The 24,875-nt window shown below is 37.1% G+C and overlaps 1 protein-coding gene across 1 annotated transcript; it reads right to left on the reverse strand.

Annotated features, from left to right (window-relative positions):
- Positions 1-665: 665 nt before the first annotated feature.
- On the reverse strand, positions 666-6,272 carry Smp_128630 (hypothetical protein; the record flags this gene model as incomplete). The annotated part of the gene is made up of 3 exons (XM_018788869.1): positions 666-1,183; positions 4,465-4,642; positions 6,127-6,272. The coding sequence occupies 3 exons, from the start codon at positions 6,270-6,272 to the stop codon at positions 785-787; spliced, it is 723 nt and encodes a 240-aa protein (XP_018654369.1). The 3' UTR covers positions 666-784.
- Between the last annotated feature and the right edge of the window lie 18,603 nt (positions 6,273-24,875).

Below are 24,875 nucleotides of genomic sequence, written 5' to 3' on the forward strand. Positions count from 1 at the left end.
GAACCTAGCCGATCAGTAATACCTTACAAAGAAATAGCGAGACAACTTGTTACCATATATAAATGTGTAGTGTCCCAAGCTATGTGGACGTTAAGATAAAGATTTGTGGCTCAGGTGAGTTGTTTTGCTGGAGTTTCGTTCTCTGAGCTGGATAGCTTGACCATCAGAAAACATTTTTTTAAACACATGTGGTAACAATGTGATCTAAAACCATTTATCATCGAGTTGTCATGGCCCAGAGTTACCGATCTCCAGACTTTATACTGGAGCAAGTTTTTACTGCCCATCAAATGGCGATCCTTTTCCTGTGAATTAAAGCAAGTTCATAACATCACAGTGAATCTCCGCAGAATCCAATCACTGTCAGGAATCACGCAAAGTAGTCCAGAATAAAGTGAATTTCAGTAAGGAAATGAATTTAACTGTGTAAAACCTGTTATTGCGTACAACTATTACACCAGGTATGCAAATTGAATGAAGTGTCATTCAAAGCAGCAGTTAACTTTTAGACTCCTCAGAGCTACAGTCGACGCATACTAAAGCGTACGGCAAATATCAATTCCTCACTGGATGTTCCGTATCCATACACAAGAGACTATAGTTTGGCTGCAAACGTATGCAGAAAAGCATATTTACATGCAAAGTCAATTATGAATTTCTGGTATCAAGTATATACATTTATTGAAAGTATAAAAATAACAAACCATCTCACAGTTGAAAAAAAATATGTGTAAGACAGTTACTGATTGAGATGGAATTTGTTAAGTACATTAAAATTAATCAGTTAGCTTGTTGGAATGACCGAATTACAAAAGTCATTAATTTCCATCAACCATTCGTCTAAAGACCACGAAATCGGTGGAACAAAATTACATGGTTCTGCCAAATGTGGTTCGGGATGATCTGGATCAGACGGTTTTCTGATTTTCACAAGACTGATTGGACCGTTCGGAGCTACATGTATAGTGGCTGTTGCCATAACCCCTTGACCTGCTAGCAGATGAAAATTGCGTGCAGAGAGATCCCAATCAAGTGGGTACATTGAACTCAGTCGTTTTATGTCCTCTGTCAAGGTAAAGTCTATACGCAGCTGTTGCTGGATGCATGCTACGATTGTACTTGAAGCGAGGGCTGATGTGAGACTTTTAGACAAACTGATTACGCTTTTGTCACAGCCAATAACCTAAAGATGAGAAAACAGTAATTAAGACAAGAAATCTTGTTAGGTCCTGTTTTGAAAATTCGATATGGAACAAGGATAGTAAATAATTTTTGGTCGTTTTCTCCATTCAACAATCTTATGTGATTTATCGGATCTAGTAAAACATTACGAAGTTATAAGGAATGTTTGAGAAATTTTAGTAAATATTCCATATTGCAATCGAGATATTAAAAATCCAATGGGAACTTACGGAGGTTCTTACAACTTGAACGAATGTTGGGTTGTTAGAATGAATAGGAACTTATTTATTTATTTATTTAAACACATAAATATTGGTACAAGGAAGCACCAGATACATATGCGCCACACAAATCTCATTCGATTTGTGTGAGGGCTGTGATACTGCCTAGGTGCCCAGACTGAAGCAGGTGGTTTTCTTAAGGGGCCACACCCGGAGCCTTTGACCTGAATGTCTGATCCATAAGGTAGTGGAGCATCTTGAGGAGATGCAGTCCCATGGTAGCCGGTGATCAACGGTTGATTCGTACGCCATTTGTTCCTTCAGGATACTGGAGCCCATGTGCACCACTGGTTTGGAATCAGGGTTTTCCAACTCCCCTAGGTGAACTTTCCGTGTCCACCAACCCGGTTAAAGCGCCGGAAATTCGCTTTTCGTTCTCTCAATTTCGTAAACAACACCCCCGCCACGAGAAGGCAGTGAGTAGGACTTCCCTGGCAGAGGCTATATATTCGCTGGCCATGTGAGAGCATTTCGAGAGGGAGAGCGGACTCTCCCCACTCCGGCCGTACCAGGGTATAGATCGACGCATTGGTAATAGCCGTTCACGAGACCAAATCATCGACTTAGATACTTGAGTTAACCGATATTAAAGACAAGGCCAATAGCCAGAATAAAAGTTTTTTTAATTATTAATTTAACATCCTTATAAGCAAGATATTAATATGACAATAAGAGTATTTAGATGCACATGAGATGGGAGTAATCAGTTTTGTAGGTTACTCCACTTTTAGGGTTATTTCTCATCTATCATCTGAGGAACCAAATAGTTTGGGAGATTTGATCAAATTACATAAGAATGAACAATTCTCATTATTCCTATGCTTTTGCGAATAAATAAGTGAGAGTTTAGTTACAAGGATTACAAAGTATTTCCCATCATCAAAGTAAATGAATTAGACTGAGTAGAGTGGTAATCATTGACAATAAAATGGAGAATTATCTTAAATGATTAAGTGTTTGCATCACTACTCAAAAAGCAGCTTATGCTGTTAAACTATCAAAGAATTTTGTGGCATTAATGTACGTTCTTCGAAACACACACAGTATCCAAGTGTGGCCATTCGCTTAACCTTATCATGTCAGCTTAGAGAGCCCGGGATATTTACTCTCCGTGTATCTAGGGTTGAGACTACTACTTTTCGTAGTGTCGCTGGCGTGGGTGTAGTACAAAGTTCGAAGGCAGAAGCTGAAATCCAATGGACAGTCGCTTATGCGCTGTCCAACCAAATGGAGGAGTAAGAGATCGGAAACATGAAGACAATCGTTTATGCTCAGAAAGTATCATCTTAAGGCACAAAGAAATTGTCTGAAATGATGACCACTGAAATCAACTCGACGGACTCAAATAGACCATATTGTTACCAGCTATTGGTTAGAGAGGCTCAACAAAAGATCATCACTCATTCGAGAGCACATGTCTAGACTCCGATCACGATCTTGTCTACATCTTACTAGACACAGCATGAAAGCCCCTTGGAGCCCAGATTAATGATTAAAAAAAGTCAACAGTATATTTCATAAACGAGAAAATCAGTTAATCAATCGTCAGATTGATGTTCACCGAGATGAGGGTTGACACGATATCCAAATTTTGGTAAAAACTGTGGTGATATATACCAGTAATTCAACCAAAAGGTTAAAAATAATCAGAATTTCGATAGTCCAGAGTGAGTTGATAGTTCATCCTATCAAAATGGGGACACAGTGACGAGCGAAGACAACTTAAACACAAAATGAAAGAAGTTCACATAATGGTTTTAGGCAGCAGTCAGTCAGCTACAACGTAGGACCAGGCACATATATGTATCGGTCCAAGTTGACATACCTCATTAGCATAACAAGATAAACACCAAATCCATAGTAGTTAATTTCATGGTGGTAATATATAAAAGAAAGATTGTATATAAGGATATAGTACAGAAAGAAGGAAGGATATGAAGCAATTTTAATCTCATAATTTAAGGGAAGACAGAAAGTGTATACACCTACACCATTGTAATCGATTCTGACTCATGTCACCTAGGGTCTCCAACCACTGGTTACGATAGTCGCGCGGACCCCAACCAAGTAGTCTGCATCTACCAACATGGCTCAGACTAGAAGTTAGTGACTTCAAGGATTGATGCCACGTTTTGGTTTGGCCGCCCCTAACTTTCTTCCATCCATCTCCAACACTGGTCAGCATTGCGCCTCATGGTAATCGGTGTTCAGGCAGCGAAAGCAAAAGACATGGTAAGAGCGGTGGTGACCGCGATGTAAAACAACTTTTCAGGATTGTCAAAGAAACAGGTATTGAAAACTTGAGACTTAATTAAACTAATTCGGATAAGGTTAAGATAAAGACCACTCTCAATCCAACAAACCCATGGAAATGTTTGCCTTATTGAAAAGAGACTGAAATGCTTAAAACCTTATTGCTTCGTGATTTAAGACCTCCTACAACTTCAGTTACAGCAAACAAAGTAAACAGATTTCAAAAATATTAGTTTACTATGGAAACCCTGTACTCCCTTCTATGACTACTATTTCTATCACAATTCGGGTTGATGATTTCCTCTCCGTGTTAATGTGGTATGTCAACTGGAACCGATTCACAACTCAGTGTGTAAACTTTTCGTATGACATATATAAAGTATCCTATTAATTAAAAGTAACTCACCTAACTCTATAAATCAGTCATCTTACATTTATAATGTACTGTATGGGACCTAATATGGAACGTTTTGAAACACTTCCAAAATGATATCAAAAACAGCCTATTAAACAAAAGAGAAAATTTTGTGGATTTACTTTTGATGTGACAAATTCCGTAGGCTTGACTAGTCGAAAAACTACCAAGCTTTAAAACAACTTTTACACAATGTATATGAGCACAGAAGCAATCACACAAATATGTTTTGTATAAAACATAATCCAGTGAGCAGTTACAAAAAGCTGCCATATCTGTCAAAACCAGTGTCTCACTCAATACAGAGAACTAGATAACGTTTTTTTAACTTACTCTGTTATCAGCCAGTGCAATAGTTCCGAAATCTCCATGTTTTAAAAGGCCGCGAAGTAAAGGTTTTTCAACTAGACTCTTTGCTGGTTGAGTCTCGTCAGTATTAAACCTCCATATAACATAGGACGAATTTAGACGTAGTTTTCCAAGTTTTTGAGCATACCATTCTTGACAATACCTATTGAAATTAGTGGTAGACATTTCAAGTGTCGTAAGATTAAAGCAGTGGCAAACGCCAGATAGTAAATAAACGAAGATTTTTGGCACTTCAAGTAGACAGACACTTCACTGACGAGACGGTTGAAATGACCTAGTCGACCTAGACAGGCGAGAACACTAGTGCTTTGAGCTACCGCAGAGACTGGGGCCACTGACGCACCGTAAGAATCACAGACATTCATTAGTCAGGTCATATTTATATTATTCAAAGTTATATGCTTGACATCCCCGGTCAGATTGTAAGTAAACAATGTAACTATTTTACGGTAGTGGATCATTATTTACTTTAACTAATCAGCTATATTGATTCAAATGCATTAGGTTATTTAAACAGTGAGTCTTTATTCTTATCATTTAATCAATTTAGGTCCTAAATTATTTGTTATCTGAATGTTGAGTCATATAACAGTGGAAACAATTCCAACCTGAGTTGATGGGTCCAAAGAGGAAAATCAATTTGATAGAGATTTAATGGAAGCAGAACAATTCTCTCGAATGACTGTCAATTCCATGTATCACCTTCCATTTTGGCAAGCAGTAAGCTATATGCGAACCTTGTGAAGGTAAGACGCCTTTGCATATCGCCTTTGATGTTACCAGTAGCTAGCAATACTTACCAATTTTCCTTTTGGATACATTAGTAGTGTACTGACTTTTAAGGTACTTTTAGAACAAGAAACTCTCCATTAACAACTATCTTTAGCACGGATATAGAAAGTACACATAATCTTACCAGTCAACACTCTGGTGTATCGAGCTACCGACTGTCTATTGACAGGTGAGTAGACTGAGTGACGAATATATATGTATGACTGTTAATCACTATGCGCTCTTGACTCTACTTGATAACAAACTACGAGAAAGTTGTTGGTTTTACAAACCATGATGGTTGCATAAGACATAAAATAGAATAGGCATCAGGGTTTTATTGCTCCTAAAATGTCACATTTATTAACAAATAAATATCCGACGAGTTGATAAATGCTTGTGTATGGAATAGCATTAAGCATATGGCTGGAATTTCCAGTCCCAGTTATTATGAGTAATATGAAATATGCGACATACCGAACAGCCAACAAGTTTGCTTTATAGAAAACCACCATTTTCTTTTCTTGATAGCTTGATATTCATAACCTAGCTAGATTTCTGTACATGGATCACATGTGAAGCTTTCCAAACTTCTCCCACAGGATCTCATCCGTAATCGTGATGTGATGCAGACGACAAACACGAACAAATGAATTTACTATAGCAACACAGTTGTATGACAGAAGTGCACGTGACTGTCTACTAGTATGTAGTACAACTCTCTCTTTTCCTTAACGATTTTCGAAGCTCTTGAAATTAGATTTAAAATGTTAATTACATGAACTAGTGAACTGCTGCGACAATAAGTTTATAAAATATAAGCTAATTTTCAAATTAACAGCACATTACACTTACATTGTTCGCTTTCTTTTAGGGGTGTTTTTTATTGATTTTATGCGTGTATGTAATGTGTTTACATCTTTAACCGGTTCGTCATATGGGAATTTATCTCGTCCAATAGCCAAATCACGAGAATTTAAATCTTTTTCTTTTGAAGTCATCATTAAGTCCGTTTGATACTTTATCTACAAATTAATAATATAGAGGTTGATTGTCCACAATACTTATCAGAAACCGAAAAATATTGTCAAGAAGCACTCGAAAAATGAATTAAATTTAGAAGGCTTAGATATTAGGGTTGATTTCACCATAATAATTTAATCCGCATAACTTAGAATCAAATTAAAAATCCTGAAACCTAAAGATCGAATGTTTTGGGGAATGTTAGTGTTTACTAAATGAACAGTAAAGATTTTATTATGTCGCCCCATACTTAAATACTAATAAACACAGTACATTTTGGGAGTTTCTATCACGAAATGGTGTAAGCGAGGAAATCACGGAACATTAGAAAACGGTACTGTTTTGCCATAGAACACCTTAGCAGGACACACTAATAACCATGTGAAAAGCCGAACCCAGTTACCGGTTTTCGCGCCAAGTACGATACCATTTAAGTCGAGACTTGATGGTCCATGTTTTCAGTAACATTCCGTTCACGATAGAGAACGATCTTCGTCGAACGAAATTAATGGGTTGATGTTTTATTTCATAATAGGCTCACTCCACAGACCATGAGATCGCAACTAGAACATGTCAGACAACCCATTCTTAACTTGGTCACAAGTGCAGTTTATGATTCGGGTGGATGGTTTTGCAAATAATAACTTTCGAAATACGAATTTCTACAGAACCACCTGTATAAATATGATACATTTGGATATACTTGGATAAAAAATACAAGGTTATAAATATGGCATTGTATTAATCACAACAATTAGCAATGTCTTATTGAAAACAAAAACAAATAGGGATTGAAACTCCATTAACATAGATGGAGTAAGGTGTATGATTCAATTTACGATGAAATCACTGAATCAAGAGTATTTGATGGGCACATGGTTTAAGTTCTAAAGACTATGCAAATTTTCATTGATGATTTAAAGAAGTCACCAACCTTATTTCATGGCGTTATCGAAATATTCACCAAGTGGATAGTACAAATTTACTTAAATCCAATAATAAGTCCATGATACTATATTCTGACATCTGATCTTTGGGTATTTGACATTACTACTGATAAGACTCGAAATTGTGGGGAATCGTCCTAATCATAGCTCCCTGTTGCTTGCTGCATCGATGCGTAGACTCTAACCAACAATATTGAACAAAGTTGTGCGCTGATCAATTTGATTATCCCATTGAAAGATAAACTTTATTGACAATATCTACGCTTCCATGTTTAAGCGTATTGTAATAGTACTAGAAAATATTTAGATGAATCCAATGTATATGTTACGTCCAGGAGTATTACTACCTGCTTTTTAAGAATTTTAGAAACCACTCAGGATTATGTCTTACTGTTTAGAATGAGGTGCGAAATCAGTTGTTTGGCACTTTATATCACAACAAAATGAAAATTTGACGGCGACGATTATGAACTTACAGTGGGGATATTCGTTCCTTTTTTAATATCTATGGGTGGTGCGAAAGATTCCAAGCGTTTGTCCACAGTCAGGGTTCTGTCCAATGAAAGCAAATCTGAGTCGAGTTCCTGTAGAATTTTAAGGTCTTACAGGTCAAGATACGGAATTCTACTTTACTTTTATGTGTAGACGCATACAAATGATCAAACTTAAGGGACAAGTTTTTGAATTCGTTTTGTAAGTAGTCAGATGTGGATGGAGTGATGTTTACTGGAAAGTAAAAAATGAGTTAAACTAACCTGGTTCGGTAGACGAAATCTCGAAGTTGTGAAACCTAGTGAGAAAGTGAGCATCTCGAGCTAAAATCATATTGTTTAGGATCTGGTAAGTGACGCTAAGTTTTGAAGAGTGCTTACTTCAGATTCAGGAAAAGCAAGTGACGGAAAAACAGCATCTACAAAACAACGGGGTGTCAATCGGAACATATTACATTAGTTCTGAATAGATTCAGGGATCTTAAGAAATGCCACACGAAAACTGAAATCTACAGATTATACATTACCATCAAAAAATACATCTAAACACACATCAGGATCCCTGACAATAATCTCAATTAACAAAACCCATCAACGGGTTAATAAATAGACCATAAATTAATATTCTATGACGATGTGGTACGCTAAACTGCTTTGCGACAATAACCGTCTACCTATTTTAGTCGATCGAAAAAACCGTGGGTCAGAATATGTGAAACCGTAGATTAACCCCAAGTATTCCCGGTCCTACTCAATCGAGATAAAACTCATCGATGTTTTGAATTTGCCCACCCTATTTTCTTACCTGTAATCTCCAGTTTTCGATTATCTGTCTTCGATGGCAGATATGTTGACAAAAATTTGACTTTGAACAACTAATCCATCTAAAGCACTGCAAAACGACAGTAGTTAGTTTTTATCTAATAGTCTTAACAACAACAATTTGAAAAAGCTCTTGCTAAATGAAGTATCTTTAGTCAGCAGAAAGTTTGGAATGTAAAGTAAAACATCCGCGAACCTTTAACACGGAACCAAACACCAGGCCAAATATTGCACAGGCACACATTAATATGTGGTTGACCCCATCTATGTTCGACTCTATTCATATTTCGCTAGCAGCTCTTAAAACGTAGGATTAGTGTAACATTTCAACTTCCCTACTTTTGGAAAAATATTGTCTGTTTCGGGGAAGCCTCTATAGAAAATTTCGGTGAAATAGCACAAAAGACCCAAAATCTCCCCACGTTTGCGGAAATCCCCCAGAATTTTGGAAATTTCCGCAATACTCCTCCAAACTTTCATGAAAACCCCAAAAGTTACTCAAAATCGTGAGATTGGGATTAGCAACACGGTAAGATAGAAACGGACTACAACTTGAAATTATGAAATGTTTGATCAATCGGACCAATACCTTTAATTGGGCAGTTGAAGTTAGTTAGAAACTAATTGAGCTGAGAATACGCACGCATTTCATCGGTGGATTTACTACAACAAGTTACAACAAACTGATCTAGTTGCTCATTACAATTGGAAATGCTAGGGTCTCATATGAGGCATATGCCTCATATGCAACAAGTAGAGCATACGAACCAGTGATCTTATTCTGGCCATGAAGATTAAGTCCTTGAACATTAGGGACAAAATTATATGGCAAAATGAGGAAAAATATATCTACACAACAAACCAGTCTGAGACATTGTCAAACGGCAACGATCCAGTAGCATCGTCCATTGATGGAGGTTACTGATTTCTTGAAGGTCAATATGTTGTAAAACGATTGGTGCGCAACCTCAACGATTCGTAGAGTTTTGAAGAAGCGGTCGAATCAAGATATCTCCAAATTTGATTTGAGTCCAGCCAAACCATGTCTGATAGCCTTCATCCTTCTAGTAATGAAATTGATTCCATCGTAATGGTGCGTGAAATAGGACGAATCTTCAAACTACACGTACTGTTTTTTTTTAAAAAGGACAGTGGTATTATTCGTCGTTGAGTTAAATTTATTGTTTTGGTTGTAAATTACACATCAGAACTACTCTTTACACTTTAATTGAGTTTGTTTCAGTCAAAGTTATATTTTGCTCGTATGTATTATCTTTGCCTTTGTGTATTTATTGTATCAAAGTATACTTGATCGATTTTGACTTGACTTATTCGGTTAAGGTTATAGATTTTTTCGCACAACCATTTTTGTGTTGCCATTCTTGGTTAATTTTTAGGACGGTAGGCTCTGCTCAGAAGTGTAGGTGGCCATACTATTTTTTCCCTGTGGAAGAAGGAATGCAATATAATGATTGTAAGAAGTGGTTCCATATGATGTGAGCCCGCTTAAGTCCCACTGCCTGTAAAAGATGCCCGAAACTTAACGGCCGTTGGCTCTGTATGTTTTGTTGTTGAAGCAAGACATTGCTCATCCGTGATACAGTTAGCCTTCTGGCGTTGGCTGACAAATAGGTTGATGAGGGATGTACCTGTAACATGGGTACTGATAGTGGAGAATGTGTGAGTGTCGTAAGGGCTGTTACAGCACGTGCCAGACACCCGACTGTTCGACACGCAATAGGGCCAAGTTGCTACAGCAACGACTGATGACCCGGACAAAACCATTATCGCCCCGTATAGTTTTAGGGTGAATGCTGAGACTGATGGGAAATGGATGACGCGGCAATGAAGAAGAGAAGGGGAAGTAGCCAAAAATAATGCCCGTTCAGTTGAAAAAGTCTTTGATGAACTCACACTCTGCGTCACAGATTACTCCTCCAAGGTGTCAAAGTATGACAATATTTAATCCTACCATAGATGGAAAAAGTTTGACCTCATCAAAGATTGTCGTGAGTCATTCGCTCGACTCTCACGACTATGTTACAGGGAAAACTAACTGTAAGCTGTCAACACTTAACAGGCAAGATCTAATGTCACTGACGGAAGCCGTGAACACGACTTTCATAAAAGTTAAACCCGTTCCTAGTTTAATTATTTGTAATCTAGAGGAGTAGAAAGACAATAACCCTGCTAAAAGGCATGCACACGATCTGGAGTTAGTGGAACATGTAATCGGAAATGTACTACCTGAAGAGGTTTCAGGGGTACATATCACGAATGTAATAAGACTAGGTGAATGCGTTGGGGGCGAGACCCAACCAAGAAGAGTCTCGAAGTCGGTAAGGCCGAGAGTGAGGAGGGCCCGCCATCTCTCTTGAAATGCTCTCACACGGCCACGAGTATACAGTCCGTGCGACGGAAGTCCTACTCATCGCTTTCTCGTTGCGGGGGTGTTGTTTGCGAAATTGGGAGGACGAAGAACGAATGCCTAGCGCTTTAACGGGGTTGGTGGACACAGCGAGTCCACCTGAGGGAGCCGGAAAAACCCTTATTCTAAACCGATGGTGCACATGGGCTCCAGTATCCTGATGAAACAAATGGTGTATGCAGCAATTATCGGTCAACGTCTACCATGGGACTGCATCTCCTCACGATGCTCCACTGTCTTGTGGGTCAGATCTTTAGGTCGAAGGCTCCGGGTGTGGCTCTTTAAGAAAACCACCTGTTTTGGTCCGGGCACTTGGGCAGTACCATAGCCCTCACACAATTAAATGAAATGACTCTTTGTGTAGCGCATATATATCTGGTGCCCCCCTGTACCAATATTTATGTGTTTAAATAAATAAATTTTTGAAGAAAGGGATGTAATTTTTGATAACGCATACAAAACTCATCGCAATGAAGAAGGTATAATGTTCTATGTTATGGATCACTTATGCATACAATCACTCACATAGGAGGTATGTGTTAGTGGCACACGTGAGGTAGCATGTTGTACAGTTAAGTCTAGGCACAGGTTGATGACTATAGGAGGAATATGTCGTAGTCAGTGTTGTCTTGCTGGTGACCTTATCTTAAGACATCTATTCTCGGAGTAAGGCAGGATGTCTCATCATTGGAGATTTCAATACACCACATACCAACTGGATAGAGACTACAGCTTCATAGGGTTTTCGATAGCGACCTATCAGCCATTATTCAGTGTGCACTTGTACAATGTATCGCAAAACAGATAATTATTGACTTGGAATATGAGCCATCATTGCTGGATCTTGACCTCACACACCACTATAAACGTGTCATCGAAATTTAGCAGCCCCCACTAGCGAATAGTGATCATGTTGTACTTTACTTTAAATTCCGGACACATGGTGTACAATGTTTATCTGCTCCAACCCGTCCCAATAAGTGGGGAGTTAATATACCGGTAATCAGAGATTGTGCTATCTCGATTGACCGGTCGTTCAATGCTGATGGATCGATCAAAGACGAATGGAATAAGTCTAAGGCTACATCAGAGTTCATAACATCACCATTTATCCCGTGATCAACGCTTAAGCCATCATATCACCCTCCACAGACTAGTAAGGAGACCCGAAATGTGTCGATGAGTAAGAAACACTTCTGGGACATATTCTTGTCAACAGGACACGGATCATTCATGTGTGAATACCAAAAAGTTCGGAATGTGTGTAAAAAGACCATAGCTAGATGCCGTACTATTTACAAAAGACAGTTGGCATGTGTAGTCGTATTTGTCTGAAACGATTGTGTTTCGTATGTTAAAAGGCGAACAAAACGTAGTGGTGGTATTCCCACGTCACTGTCATACGGAAATTCAGATTTACTAGCTGAGTCAGATCAGGCAAAAGCTGATACATTTTCAACCTATTTTAGTAAAGTCTGCTCTTCGTGTACTGTCACAAATACTTGTCCCAAACACACCGAGATACCAGCCATAGGAAACTGTCATCCCGTTAACTACTAACCTCAAACCTTTTAAGATACCGAGCGCTGATGGGTTACATCCACAACCGCTGTCATCTCTCGCGGACATTATTTCAAGACCACTAGCGACGCTCTTCAACATGTCCCTTTCGCTAGCTAAACTCCGTAGAGGTTGGAAAGATGCTATAGTCATTCCTATATTTAAGGATGGTCAGAGACAGATCGTATCTAACGACCGACCTGTCAGTCTAATCGGCATAGTCGTTAAGTAACTAAGTCAGATAGATTCGTACAATCTGTTAAATCCCGGGCAACATTGGCTTAGGAGCAGACATTCATGCTTTACTAACTTACTGAGAGAGAGGAATGGGCAGAAGCCCTAAATAACTGTCCGTTTGCTTGTCGATGTGACGTTCATAGACTTTAGCAGAGTGTTTGACAAGGTTTCACACTTATGTCTTATGCAGAATCTCTCGAGCCTCGGAATAACAGGTGCTGTGCATGAATGAATAGGAAACTTTTTACATGACCGAAGACTGAGAGTAAGAGTCAACGGAACGCTATCCGAATAAGAATCGGTCGAAAGTGGTGCACCCCAAGGCACCATCTTAGGTTTTCAGCTTTTCCTTCGCTACGTCGATGAATTACGTCTGTCCCTTAGGTCGTCGACGTTATTGTTTACGGATGATGTCAACATCTGGAGAACAATAAGAAATGAGGTTGATCATGTTGATCTACAAGCTGACCTAGACGAGTTAGCTAGATGAGTTCGTGGCTGGTGCTTAGAATTTAGTTTCAGGAAGAGAGTGCTCATGTACATAGGACACAGTAATAGCTACCATTATGACATTGATGGTACATCTCTTCCACGCGTTCAAGAACATAAAGACTTAGGAGTAATTATATGCCACGATTTGAGAACAACTACGCACTGCAACGCAGCTGCTTCCAAAGGTTATCGTGCGTTATAGTCACTTCGTCGAGCATTCAAATGCTTTGACGCGGAGATGTTTCGAATTTTCCATTCCACCTACGTAAGACCACACTCTGAGTATTGCATCCAAGCAGCTAGACCATGTCTAATAAAGGACACTAACTCACTTGAGCGTGTCCAGCGTGTGGGGACGAAATAAGTGAAGATTCTTTCTAAAAACCCATACAATAAGCGTTTAAAACGCCTAAACCATTTCCCCTTGCCTTGTCGTAGGACGCGGGGTGATCTTCTGCTGGCATTTCGTATCTTTAATTATGATTTAAGTGTCAATATGTCTTATCTTTTTGCTCCCTCTAGCACAGATAGTCTTCGACGTCAAAGGAAGAAGGCTTACTAACTGAGATCTAATAAACTCAAAGTGAGGACCCGTTTTTCTCATCGAGTGGTCAATGACTGGAACACGTTACCCAAACAGGTGGTATATGTCATGATTTCATCTCCGGCTTTTGTCACGTAATTTATTCACCAATCGAAATACGACATCCAATCGTAACACTGTGCCAAATCAGTGACGTTCGGCCAGCATGAGTAGTAGCTTTGTAAAATTACTTAGGGCTGATTTGAACTTTTGAAAGCGTATGGCGTAGAAATAAAAGATTGGCGAAAAATAGTGTTGGATAGTTAGATGTCGAGACTCGCGGGTAGCTATAGACCTCAAGATCCAGAAGGAAACAATGTAGCTAGTAAAGGGCGAGTATGTAAATTATAGCAAAACTAATAAAATAAGCAAATCCATAAATCGTATTTGAAGTAATTTTAATTACTTCGTGCATTATTCCGCCCATTACTTGAGTTTCAACTTAAAAGACGTTCGTATGTCATCACTTGTTTCTCTATGACGAATGCTAGTTCATCTGTAACTAGCACAATAGGGATTAGCAAGCACGAATTATATTATAGTCAACGAAAATAAACCCATCACTAAATAATTTTTATATGTCTAATTCCCTTCATAAACAGGTTTATTCAATAGGTATTCTACCAAACTAACTAGGTTGCACACGTTCATATGCCATGTAACTGTATGGAAATATACGTGTTGTAAACAATTCGGACCCAAATAACTTGCTGTATATAAACGTCTGCTGTTTATTTAGTTTGCAAAGTTTGTTTTCCATTCTCACTAGCTCATCCACCCAATTAAAACGAGGCTTTACCTGGTGATGTCCACATTCAAGAAGTATTAAGCCTATTTTCCTTCGAGTGTGCAAACCCTTAAGCCAAGTTCAAAGTACCATTATATGTTTGCAAATTACATGAACTCGTCCAGCCTGCGTTCATTTTCATAACAAAATATCAGCGCTTTAAATCAAGACCGCAACTATGATTAGAAAGATGCGAACGACCAAATGGCGTCACGTATTCAGTCCCTTATGTGTATTGAAGACATGGTTCAGTAGAGATGTTTCACAATATGTTTACAAGTTCATATGTTTGGAATATTTATAAAGAGTAATATGTTTTACGCGACTGGATAATGTAAACTTTCAGGTTCCTTAGAAGCGCTATTCCATCACAACGGAAAATCATAAAGAAATTGTTCTGACCGATGTAAAGTGACATTCATAATCAAAGTATGGTATAAACAAACCAAGTTCAGTCGTATGTGAACCAGTATCTTCAACAAAGGTTTGAACTCAGTGAAACGGGACGCAGGACAAAAACCATAAATCAATGTTCTCCGAGTCAGGGATAACATGTTTTTTCAACTATTGAGAGTACGAACCGACTGCATAGATCTATTCACTGAAATGGTTTTACGATTACTGGACAGGTGAACTCATGCGAAAAATAGTTTTGGTCGATTTAGCAAGGTGTTGAGACTATTTGAATTTCTCGAACAATATCACTCTTCGTCACTACGGAATATTATGATATTGTGATATTAAAGTAATATTCGGGGTGTTGTAACATTTCGTAGTTTTTTACATGTAGAAAAACTAACAGATGTTGTTTGCCTCTTTATTCAATAAAGCGCTGTTTTCCCAAAACAAACTAGAACTTTTACTACCCTATACTGCTCACTAACAAGAGGCTCTATGTTCCATGCAAAAGAGTATTGAGATTTCTGGGCCATTCAGCTGCAACAGATTCCAAGTCTGTAAAGGCTTATTGATGGCTTACATGGATCCTTCGCAGTTTAAATACAGTGGTCTTACGTTTTCCGAAATATGCTAGTTTCCATACATTACAGAAGATTCAACCAGTTGGTGGTTTTAACGCCCTGAATAGTTACTGAGAAGGTAGAAAAGAACCTTAGTATTTTGATAAGCAACTTTGTTAGAATCAGAGAGTGAGAGCATGGTCCTGAGTAATGACAAGAAACCTACAGAAAGTCCATCCTACAAATGATCAAGTGTTAGTTGAATATACAACCTATTTCAGACAGCGGTAAACACAGTTCAGTGGCTTCCATCATTATTGTCAGTTAAATACATTATCTACAGGTAATAACGGAGCACTGTTAAAACTCCCCACAACCTCAGATAGCTGTTGACTGATAATCATTTATCAATACTTTAGATAACGATCTGCAAAGCCTTATCGAATTTCTGTCATTATGAACGTTCCATGGTAGAAAAAAGCAAAACTGAAGAAGAACATCAAATATCCGCTGCAGGCTAGAAAGACAGTCTAAGATGTGTCAAAACTCTAATCAAATTGGAGTATTTACCATAATTTAACAGACGAAAGCAAGCTTCAGTTAACCAGCTTGTCTTACTCATGGAGTTTTATGTTAAGCTGCCACCCTAGATGGATGAGTGAAAAAGTGGCCTACTACACAAATTGTTTTCTCCTTCTAAGTTAGAGCATAAAAAGCCAAGGCACAGGACGAACGTAGAAAAACAAGCAAGGACAGTGAAGAGGAGCACTAGAGCCGACAGGTAGAAATATGTGGAAAACCTGGCAACGACAACGGAAAAATCGGTAAGACCAAAATTCCTGGACGAACCAATCAGATATGAGCTACAAGGTCCTGAATTTTGGCTCAAGATTCAATCATCCGTTTGCCTAAATAGCGTTTTTGGATTTGAGCTGATATCAGTTTATGATGAAAACTCTAAATCTAGTCCCCAAACCTAACTATCAACCGTGAATCATAATTCTAATTCTTCACACTGATTTCTAACCCTCATTCAGTCTTGGTGAGTAGGCGGACATCTTCCAAGGTCAACTTGGTGTCGTCCATAAATCATAGTCCTACCGAAAAATCCGCAAAAGAAGGAAATATGAGACAACTTGTGACACAACGAAGAAACCAGAGGGGGGAATATAGTAAACCACAGTGACCAGTCAAAGACAAAGAAGGTAAAGCAATCACTGAGATTCAAGAGCAGTGGAATGGTTGGGTAGAGCACTTTGAAGAAATTACGAATGGACTAACCCCACTTAACCTGTTGGGCGTCAAAGTGGCGCTAAAGACCTTCTTATAGATGTCACAAACAATTAAACAAATCAACATAGCCATCAGACGAATCAGGAGTGGGAAAGCAGAGGAAACTGACAAAGTACCAGCCGAAGCACTGAGGTCAAACACAGAAGTAACTGAGACGATGCTCCACCTTCTATTTAGGAAGATTTGGGAGAGAGGGAAATTGTCAACAGACTGGAAAGAAGGATACCTCATCAAGACACCAAAAAAAGGCGATCTCAAAAAGTGTGAGAAATACAGAGGTATTAGTATCACGAAAAGTTTCCAAAAGAGTGTTGCTGAGCCGGATGAAAAAATTCAGTGGACGCCCAACTCCGCGATCAACAGGCTGGATTCCGTACGTTCAATCGTGTGCCGATGAAACTGCGATACTACGAAACATTGTTAAACAGTCAGTTGAATGGAATACGTTACTATACATCAAACTCCTTGTCTATGAGACAGCGTCTGAAAAATTGGATGGAATGACCTTATAGAACTTTCCTCGATAAAGTTATGTACCTGAGAAGATCGCCTTCACAAACATGGACTCCGAAGTTCTCGAAGGAAAAAGCAAAATACTAAAATAAAACAGAAAGAACACCAGCCAAATTAAACATGATGGCAGAGCGATGGAAGAATTGGAGACGTTCACGTACATAGGCAGCGTCAATGATAAGCATGAGGATAGGAAGCAGATGTGGAAGCGCGGATTGATAAGGAGAAGTATAACTATTAAAAATATTCGGGTTGATTTGTTAACTTTGAATGTATATCCAACTGTCCAGTCACAGGCTCCGTTGCGATATCAATATGATAATTTGAAGTAGTCGAAATTATATGCTATGAACTCGCAGAATAGTTCAATTTAAGGCAGATAGAACTAGATGAGTACAACTGACTGTTTTATATTTGGAGTTTGACTCAGTCACGTAATAAAATACAAAGGAGTTATAGCTTAGTACATATACACCACAAACGTATTCTCTTTCCGTTTTAGAATATCTTGCATTCAAAACAACTTAAGGTCAACATCAAGGTCGGAATCGTTCATTCAAACACCAATACAGTTCTCTTGTACGAAGTTAAATCTTGGATAGCTTCTATGTACATTATTAAAAAAGAGTGGGTATTTGTCAACATTTGTTTACACAAGACTCTCCATCACCGTTGGCTGGACGCCATCGGCAACTAAGAGGCAGACGAAGGAGCACATTGCTCCAAGGATTGGAGATAGATGTCGAGAAAATGAATAAAATATGGCAACTGGGAAGGTGAGCTCGGTCGGAGAATCCTGGTTGGTGGCCTGTGCTCCATGAGGAGTAACGGGTGTAATTAAGCAAGTCTGGTGAGCAGTGAAAGCGTTTTATCAGTTGAATGTCTCATAACATCACATCTTCACTTTGCTGTATAAAACATTAAGCCATATTAGAGATAAATTAGTCACTGGAATGTCCATACAACGTTGATTTGGTTGCGTTATTTGCGAAATTCTCTAAGCTGTTTTGGCTTTCAAAATGGCATACTTCGATAAATCAGTTCGATTGTCACAACACGATTGATACAAACAAACCTGCACATTGACGAATAAATATTTGCTGGACATTACTGATTTAGTTGTTAGCAAACCTAATTTACTCTCTGAATAGTAAGAACAAAGTAGCAAAGATATTTCGGTTGTCATTATCATAAACAGCGGTAGATCAAAAGCATTAGATTTTAACAACAGAGACTTTTCCTAATTGTAAACTTTCTATTTATAAATCACATCTCGCTTGTCATAGTTATATTGTGGGCAGCGACATTATTTTGAGTCCCAAATGCCTTGATAATGTATATTCCAGTAAAGTAGATTTTCTAAAGTCTAACACGGACAAATTATCAAGTTTCTGTACGAATCTAGACTATATTGACAGTTATGTACTCTTCCAGATATGTTACTTGGATTATGACTGCTAGCTTGTCACTCAAGATCAGCAAAACTTCCAAAACATAGTTCAACCATGATTATTTTCAAGGTACCAGTGATAAACAATGGGTTAGTTGACCGTAAGGACTGTTTTTGATGACTTAACTACACTTAATGGTCCATAAAGTCAACACACCAAAGATTTTTATGTTACTGAAACCAACTGAATTTTACAAAACATCAAATGACCAGTTGTCTAACGGACAAAGGTTAACTAACTAGTAGCTAATGTTCAGGTAAACGAACATATTGTGAAAGTATTTGTTGATATACAAAGCACAATGGCAGTAAAATATGTGGAGAAACCCAATTCTATTATTTTAAACATGCAGCATAGTGGATTGCTGTTACGTTCCAGTGATAAACACGAAAGCTTATGTTACCATGTATTATTGAGTAATTTTCTACTTATCATTTAAGAGTAATTCGATTATTTTTACGAAAAGAATAACCTTTGCTGCTGCTTAGTCAAAATCAAACTGGAAAATGTTACGCAAATGATCATAGCTTACATAAATACCTCAAGAAAATCTAGGAACAAGGCGAAACTAGTTGCAAACAGGAGATATTTTCAGGTCTAAAAAATATACATTTTGAATGGATCCAAAAGGTCTACAAATTTATTGTTACAAAATGACACCTCCACATCCACGCCCCGAGTTATATGACTAAAAGACAACCGTAAGATAAACTTTAAAAGCGAAATCAACAGTATTAGTTGTGATTTGTCAACAAGAATTGGATTATGAAGCACTGTGTATTCCAAACAATAATAAAGTAGCATATTCTTGTGTTGGCACTATTAAATGCTGGAGTACAGTCTGATTGTATGGATGTTTTAATATTGCTTATTAATTATAAAACACTTGATATTCTTACTGTATTCAAGTTGCTTTTCGGGTTTTACCGTGGTGTGTGGTTATCTCCATTATCACACATTTTAAATGCTTCGTTATTATTTGTCTCGATTTCTAATAGTTCCATAATACAATTCTATACTGTCAATTTCAAATCCAGGTTTCTCACTTATTATTCCTGTGTCTTGTAGACAAGTTATTGCTCTATGATTCCTACCAGTATATAAAAAGTACGTTTACCCGGGTTTTTTTCATACGTTTGTATATTCGCAAGTAAGTTTTCTATAAAAGCTTTTGATAAAATCAACTAGGTGTTTAATTAACTGTACTACTCATTCGTAGCAAGTAATTTGATCCATCTCATTTTGACTAATTCTCATATAGTTGTGTGGCGGACCAAAATTATATTGACTCAAAAATAGAAATAAAGTTATTACGTCCAAATGCTAATATTATAGTATGCAAATTATAAGTTATAAACACAAATAAAAGATATGGGACGTTACTTAAATCTGCAGGCTTGGGCGTGTTCGAATTGCATTTGGTGCCATAATCCACAACTATGGGTAATAATTAATTCCGATAGGGTTGTTGTAACTCCAGGGATATAGCCAGATGTAATATATAATGAAAATAGGGCTGTAGTTTATAAATGTAGATAATAGATACTTTAAAGTTCAATTATCGTAACCACAGGAAATTGAGAACGAGAGGCGTGTGCGTGTAACAGAGTACTTACGAGCGGTTAACAGTGTGTCATGCTATGAGGAATTCAAAAAAACGGAAGTGTGCTCAAGGTCATACACTTAAAAAACATATACAATCACTTTGTGATAAATGTATAGACTGTGAAGATTGACAAAATAAATGCAAACAATATCAAAAACCGTTTACAAAATAGGTTAGTTATGCCTATCTCCACATAGCTCCCCCCAGAGTGTCCGGAGGCAACAGCAGGTTGTAACACAAAACAAAGGAAATGCAAGAGTAGTAATACACAATGTGTTAATGTACATAGTTACGTGAATGTAATAGAGCACAACAAAAAGAATGAAAATACGGTCAGTGATTTAGTTAGCTAATAATAGTAAAGTGCAAAACCGTTGATAAACTCACAAAATAGAAATTAGATCGTTTATTTTTACATACAATTAATAAATAATTAACTACAGTTCACTCGTTTATTATTGTGACAATTTTTTTATTAAAAAAGGTGACAAAACGAGTAATTGTGGGGAATTGTAATTAATTATATACACGCCTGGAAGATTGTTTACGTCGATTTCGAGACTTATGTGCAGTTAACCAAGTCAGCAGGTGGAAAGTAACTTACAGATGACGAATATGGATTATATCGGTATTACATACTAACCAAAATTGAAAATATAGGTCGCTGAATTCGGATTCAGAACTTTATAGTTATCATTCTCACTAAAACATTTATGGGTTCTGAGTTCCATCCTATGGGTATTTCAGAAGGTGAACTGTTGAGAAGTTTCAAACTGAGACAATACAGTTGTTTAGTGTTTCATGATCTCAAGTACGTCTCATTCTCCCTTCACTAACAAAGTTCACCAATTTTCCTACAACTTTATCGAAACGAATACTTGTTAACCATCTTCCATTACTCGAGTTAATAGTTTCTACCTTTTTGTTATTTTCAATGATCACAATCTAACATTGAATTATACACATAAACAAGGCGGAATATGTACAGATTAGTAATATTAGTACGTGTAGCAAATAATAATTTCTGAGAAATACATAGAAAAAGTTTTAGAGGTATTAACAAAGATGGATATAAATTGCGTATGACCACAGATCGTAACAAATAGCAGAATGACATTGATAGTGTGTACAACAGCTCAATCAAATTTAACGTAATTTAAATATAAAATGTAAACAATTCCATTGTAGAATCTTAACAACTTGATGTGTAATTCTGAACAAGTTCGAAGTTTAGCATTCCAACAATAAACGGCTGTTAGTCTTTTCTTAAACAGAGAACATGTCAATAATCGAAGATGTTCTGGATTTGAAAACATTGTTGCAAAAAGAGAGATATTTGACTGAATTGATGACTAAACTGATTGCATATAAATTCTTATATCTGTTACTTTATGGTAACTAGATTTCTCTCAGATCTGGAGTCTCGGCGTTAATACGTCGGTAAGTAGTTTAGAAAAATAGAATTCATCTTATTAACACTTGTATTATCTTGAATTCAAACTTTTGTCATGACGACTTTCCCAATTCATTTGTTACTTTGAAAGAGGATGCTAACGGCTTATTCACATCCAATTTGTGAATCACACTGAATCCTCAAAGAAATCAAAAATATCACTTTACATATCACTGCTTAAGGTTAATTTAATATAATGTTCACGTGTCAGTTCCCAAACAGGAATTTCATTCTTTATCTTACCATGCATTGTTGTATCAATTGCATTGTTAAGTGCTATTAATAACAAATAAGAAGAATCAAGTTTAGATTTACCAAACAGATTTTAATGTAATATGACCCAACTTAGATATGCTAAATTGATTTTGTCGGGTTTGAAGAACTTATTTGAACTAATTGACTGATATTAACACGGTGTGATTTGACTACAAGTTGCGGTTATTGTTTGTTGTAGCGAACGCTAATAGTGTACGCTTATAGTTATCACCACTTATTGATCAGTATTCACTGATAGATTGTAGCAAAATGATGATTATTTTTCATCAGCTGATTTAATTATGAAACCTCCTCTCTTTAGTGAGTGGATTTTTAAAAAGGATAAAATAAATAAGCAGTAAAATATTCTGTCACTAGAATATCACACTTATGTACGAAACATCCCACAAAATCAGAAGCATCATTATAAGTTATGGTACGTTGATTATTAGCCACTGAAATCTAGACTTAACCCTCATATTTGGTTCATGTCAGATACATCACTTCCTCTATCCCACAAAATGTCATACACTGTTTGAATAACAACAATACAAAGTAAAGGTGGATAGTGGATAGCAGTGGAATCCAGGACACGCATTTCGTCCTATTTGGGACTCGTCAGCTGTATGTACCTGCATCTCAGAGTTGATGTTCACTCTGGGACTCGAACCAAGTACCATTTGCTTCAAACGCCATCGCATTATCCACTTAGCTACTGAGTCCTGATAACCACCTGCTTGTGCAATGGGGTGAAGTTTAAATTCACTTGGTGTTGCTTACCTGTACCTTCCCATATCTATTTAAGACTGAAATTGATCAGTCTCTTGTTGGCACATGTGCATCTTGTTTGAAACGAAAGGTACTGAGTTCCAGTCTCAGAATGAACCTCAACTCTCAGATGCAGGAACATCTAGCTGACGAGTCCCAAATAGGACGAAATGCGCGTCCTGGATTCCACTACTAGCCACTATTCATCTTTGCTTATAAAGCTTGTGACTTCAGACAATATTGAGACAGTCCGCACAGGATGCACATATGCCAACAAGAGACTGATCAATTTCAGTCCTAAATAACAATGGGAAGATACAAGTAAACAACACCAAATGAATATAACATTACAAAGTGTTTAATATTCATAAAATTCTTTTCACTTAACTAATATTCGCTTGTAATTCACTTACTTGGTTTCTAAATCTATGACCAATATGATTCGACGACAATATTGACGTAATTGTACTTAAAAATGAATAGTTTGAATTTTAGCTTTAATTTTTAATTTGTTCATTCATTTATTTTGTATATGATTGTTTGTTGAATCATGTCTATAAACCAGTTTTTTGGATAATTTTCTTTCATAACATTGAGTCTTATTTCAGATGTGCATTAGTAAATTAAGTAAAAATTTTCGTGTCCCGATTTTAGAGGTATTTGCATGTCACTGTTTAACATTTTGTGACAAACTATACAACTCAGCTTATACACATTATATACAATGACAATTAAATACCAAATATCAATTACTATACTGTTCATTGAGTTTCAACCAATATCTAACCATTGCAAATTTATGATGACAGTTAACCTTGAATTTCTGTTTTCATTCTAAATAAGTTGACTAACTGGAATGAAAACGCAGGTATTTTGGCAATTACTTGTATTTATTTAAGCAGTTAGAGTTTTGGAAATTATTTGACACATCATACGATTGTTTATTAAAAGTAGCAATTGATGATGATGATCGATTCACAAATGAAAATGTGAACAAAAGTGTGATACATGGGTAAAGGTAATCAATGGAGTTTGACAGGAGATTCAGCTTACCTAAGTGTTATGTACAAGATTTTACTCTCTTCCGTTATTGAAGCACAGTATGTCGATCTACCTGTAACTTACGAACCCTAAATAACAGTAGAACCAAAGTCCAATTCAGGCACCAAAGTTTATTCGCAAATTACAAATATTTGACTCAAATATCGTTCTTCAATTTTTTTAGGTTACCGGAACAAAAACTTCCGAGTACCAAACAAAGACAAAGGGAGACCAAATTGTCCCAATTTAGAGACATAAACAAACAAGTTCAGAAGTTAAGTAAGACAAATGCATCCAAAAGCACAGCGGAATTATTAAAATTCGATATAGCAGTTCTAATAAGTCAAATGTCTTCAGTTCTTCTGTAATATTCCCAACAAAAAAGAATCATGGTTCTTGTCATAGACAAATAAATAAGCAGCACGGATCCAAGTACATACGTCACCAGCAATCATCAACAAACAAAAAAGTCTCAGCAAACAACAAAGGTTTACTATTAAAAATTGTCAATAAAGGAAAACAACGTTCATCTCTTGGACTGTATGAGTAAATCAGCATAAGAAGACTTTTAGTCATTTAAGTAATAAATCCTCAATAAAAATGCAACTTCATATTACAATAAAAGTATTTCAGTTTTATTTATGAAAATACAATAAATAAAAACGCGCAATGAATTTAGCGAAATGTTTAGTTTGTTAGAAAATCTGTACAGACCGCTGAGTTTACCGATAAATTTCATCACAAAATGAAATGATAAGAAAAGCCATGAAATATTAAGAAGTACTGGAGGGTTGTTCGATCCTAGTTTTTGACTCCTGAGAATTGAGAATTCCTGGACACAGCAGTTCTCAAACCTAGAGCTACGAAGTTTAACCAGTTTAGGGACTAGACAGTA

The sequence above is a fragment of the Schistosoma mansoni genome, chromosome W (genome assembly GCF_000237925.1).
Source record: "Schistosoma mansoni strain Puerto Rico chromosome W, complete genome".
NCBI lineage: Eukaryota > Metazoa > Platyhelminthes > Trematoda > Strigeidida > Schistosomatidae > Schistosoma > Schistosoma mansoni.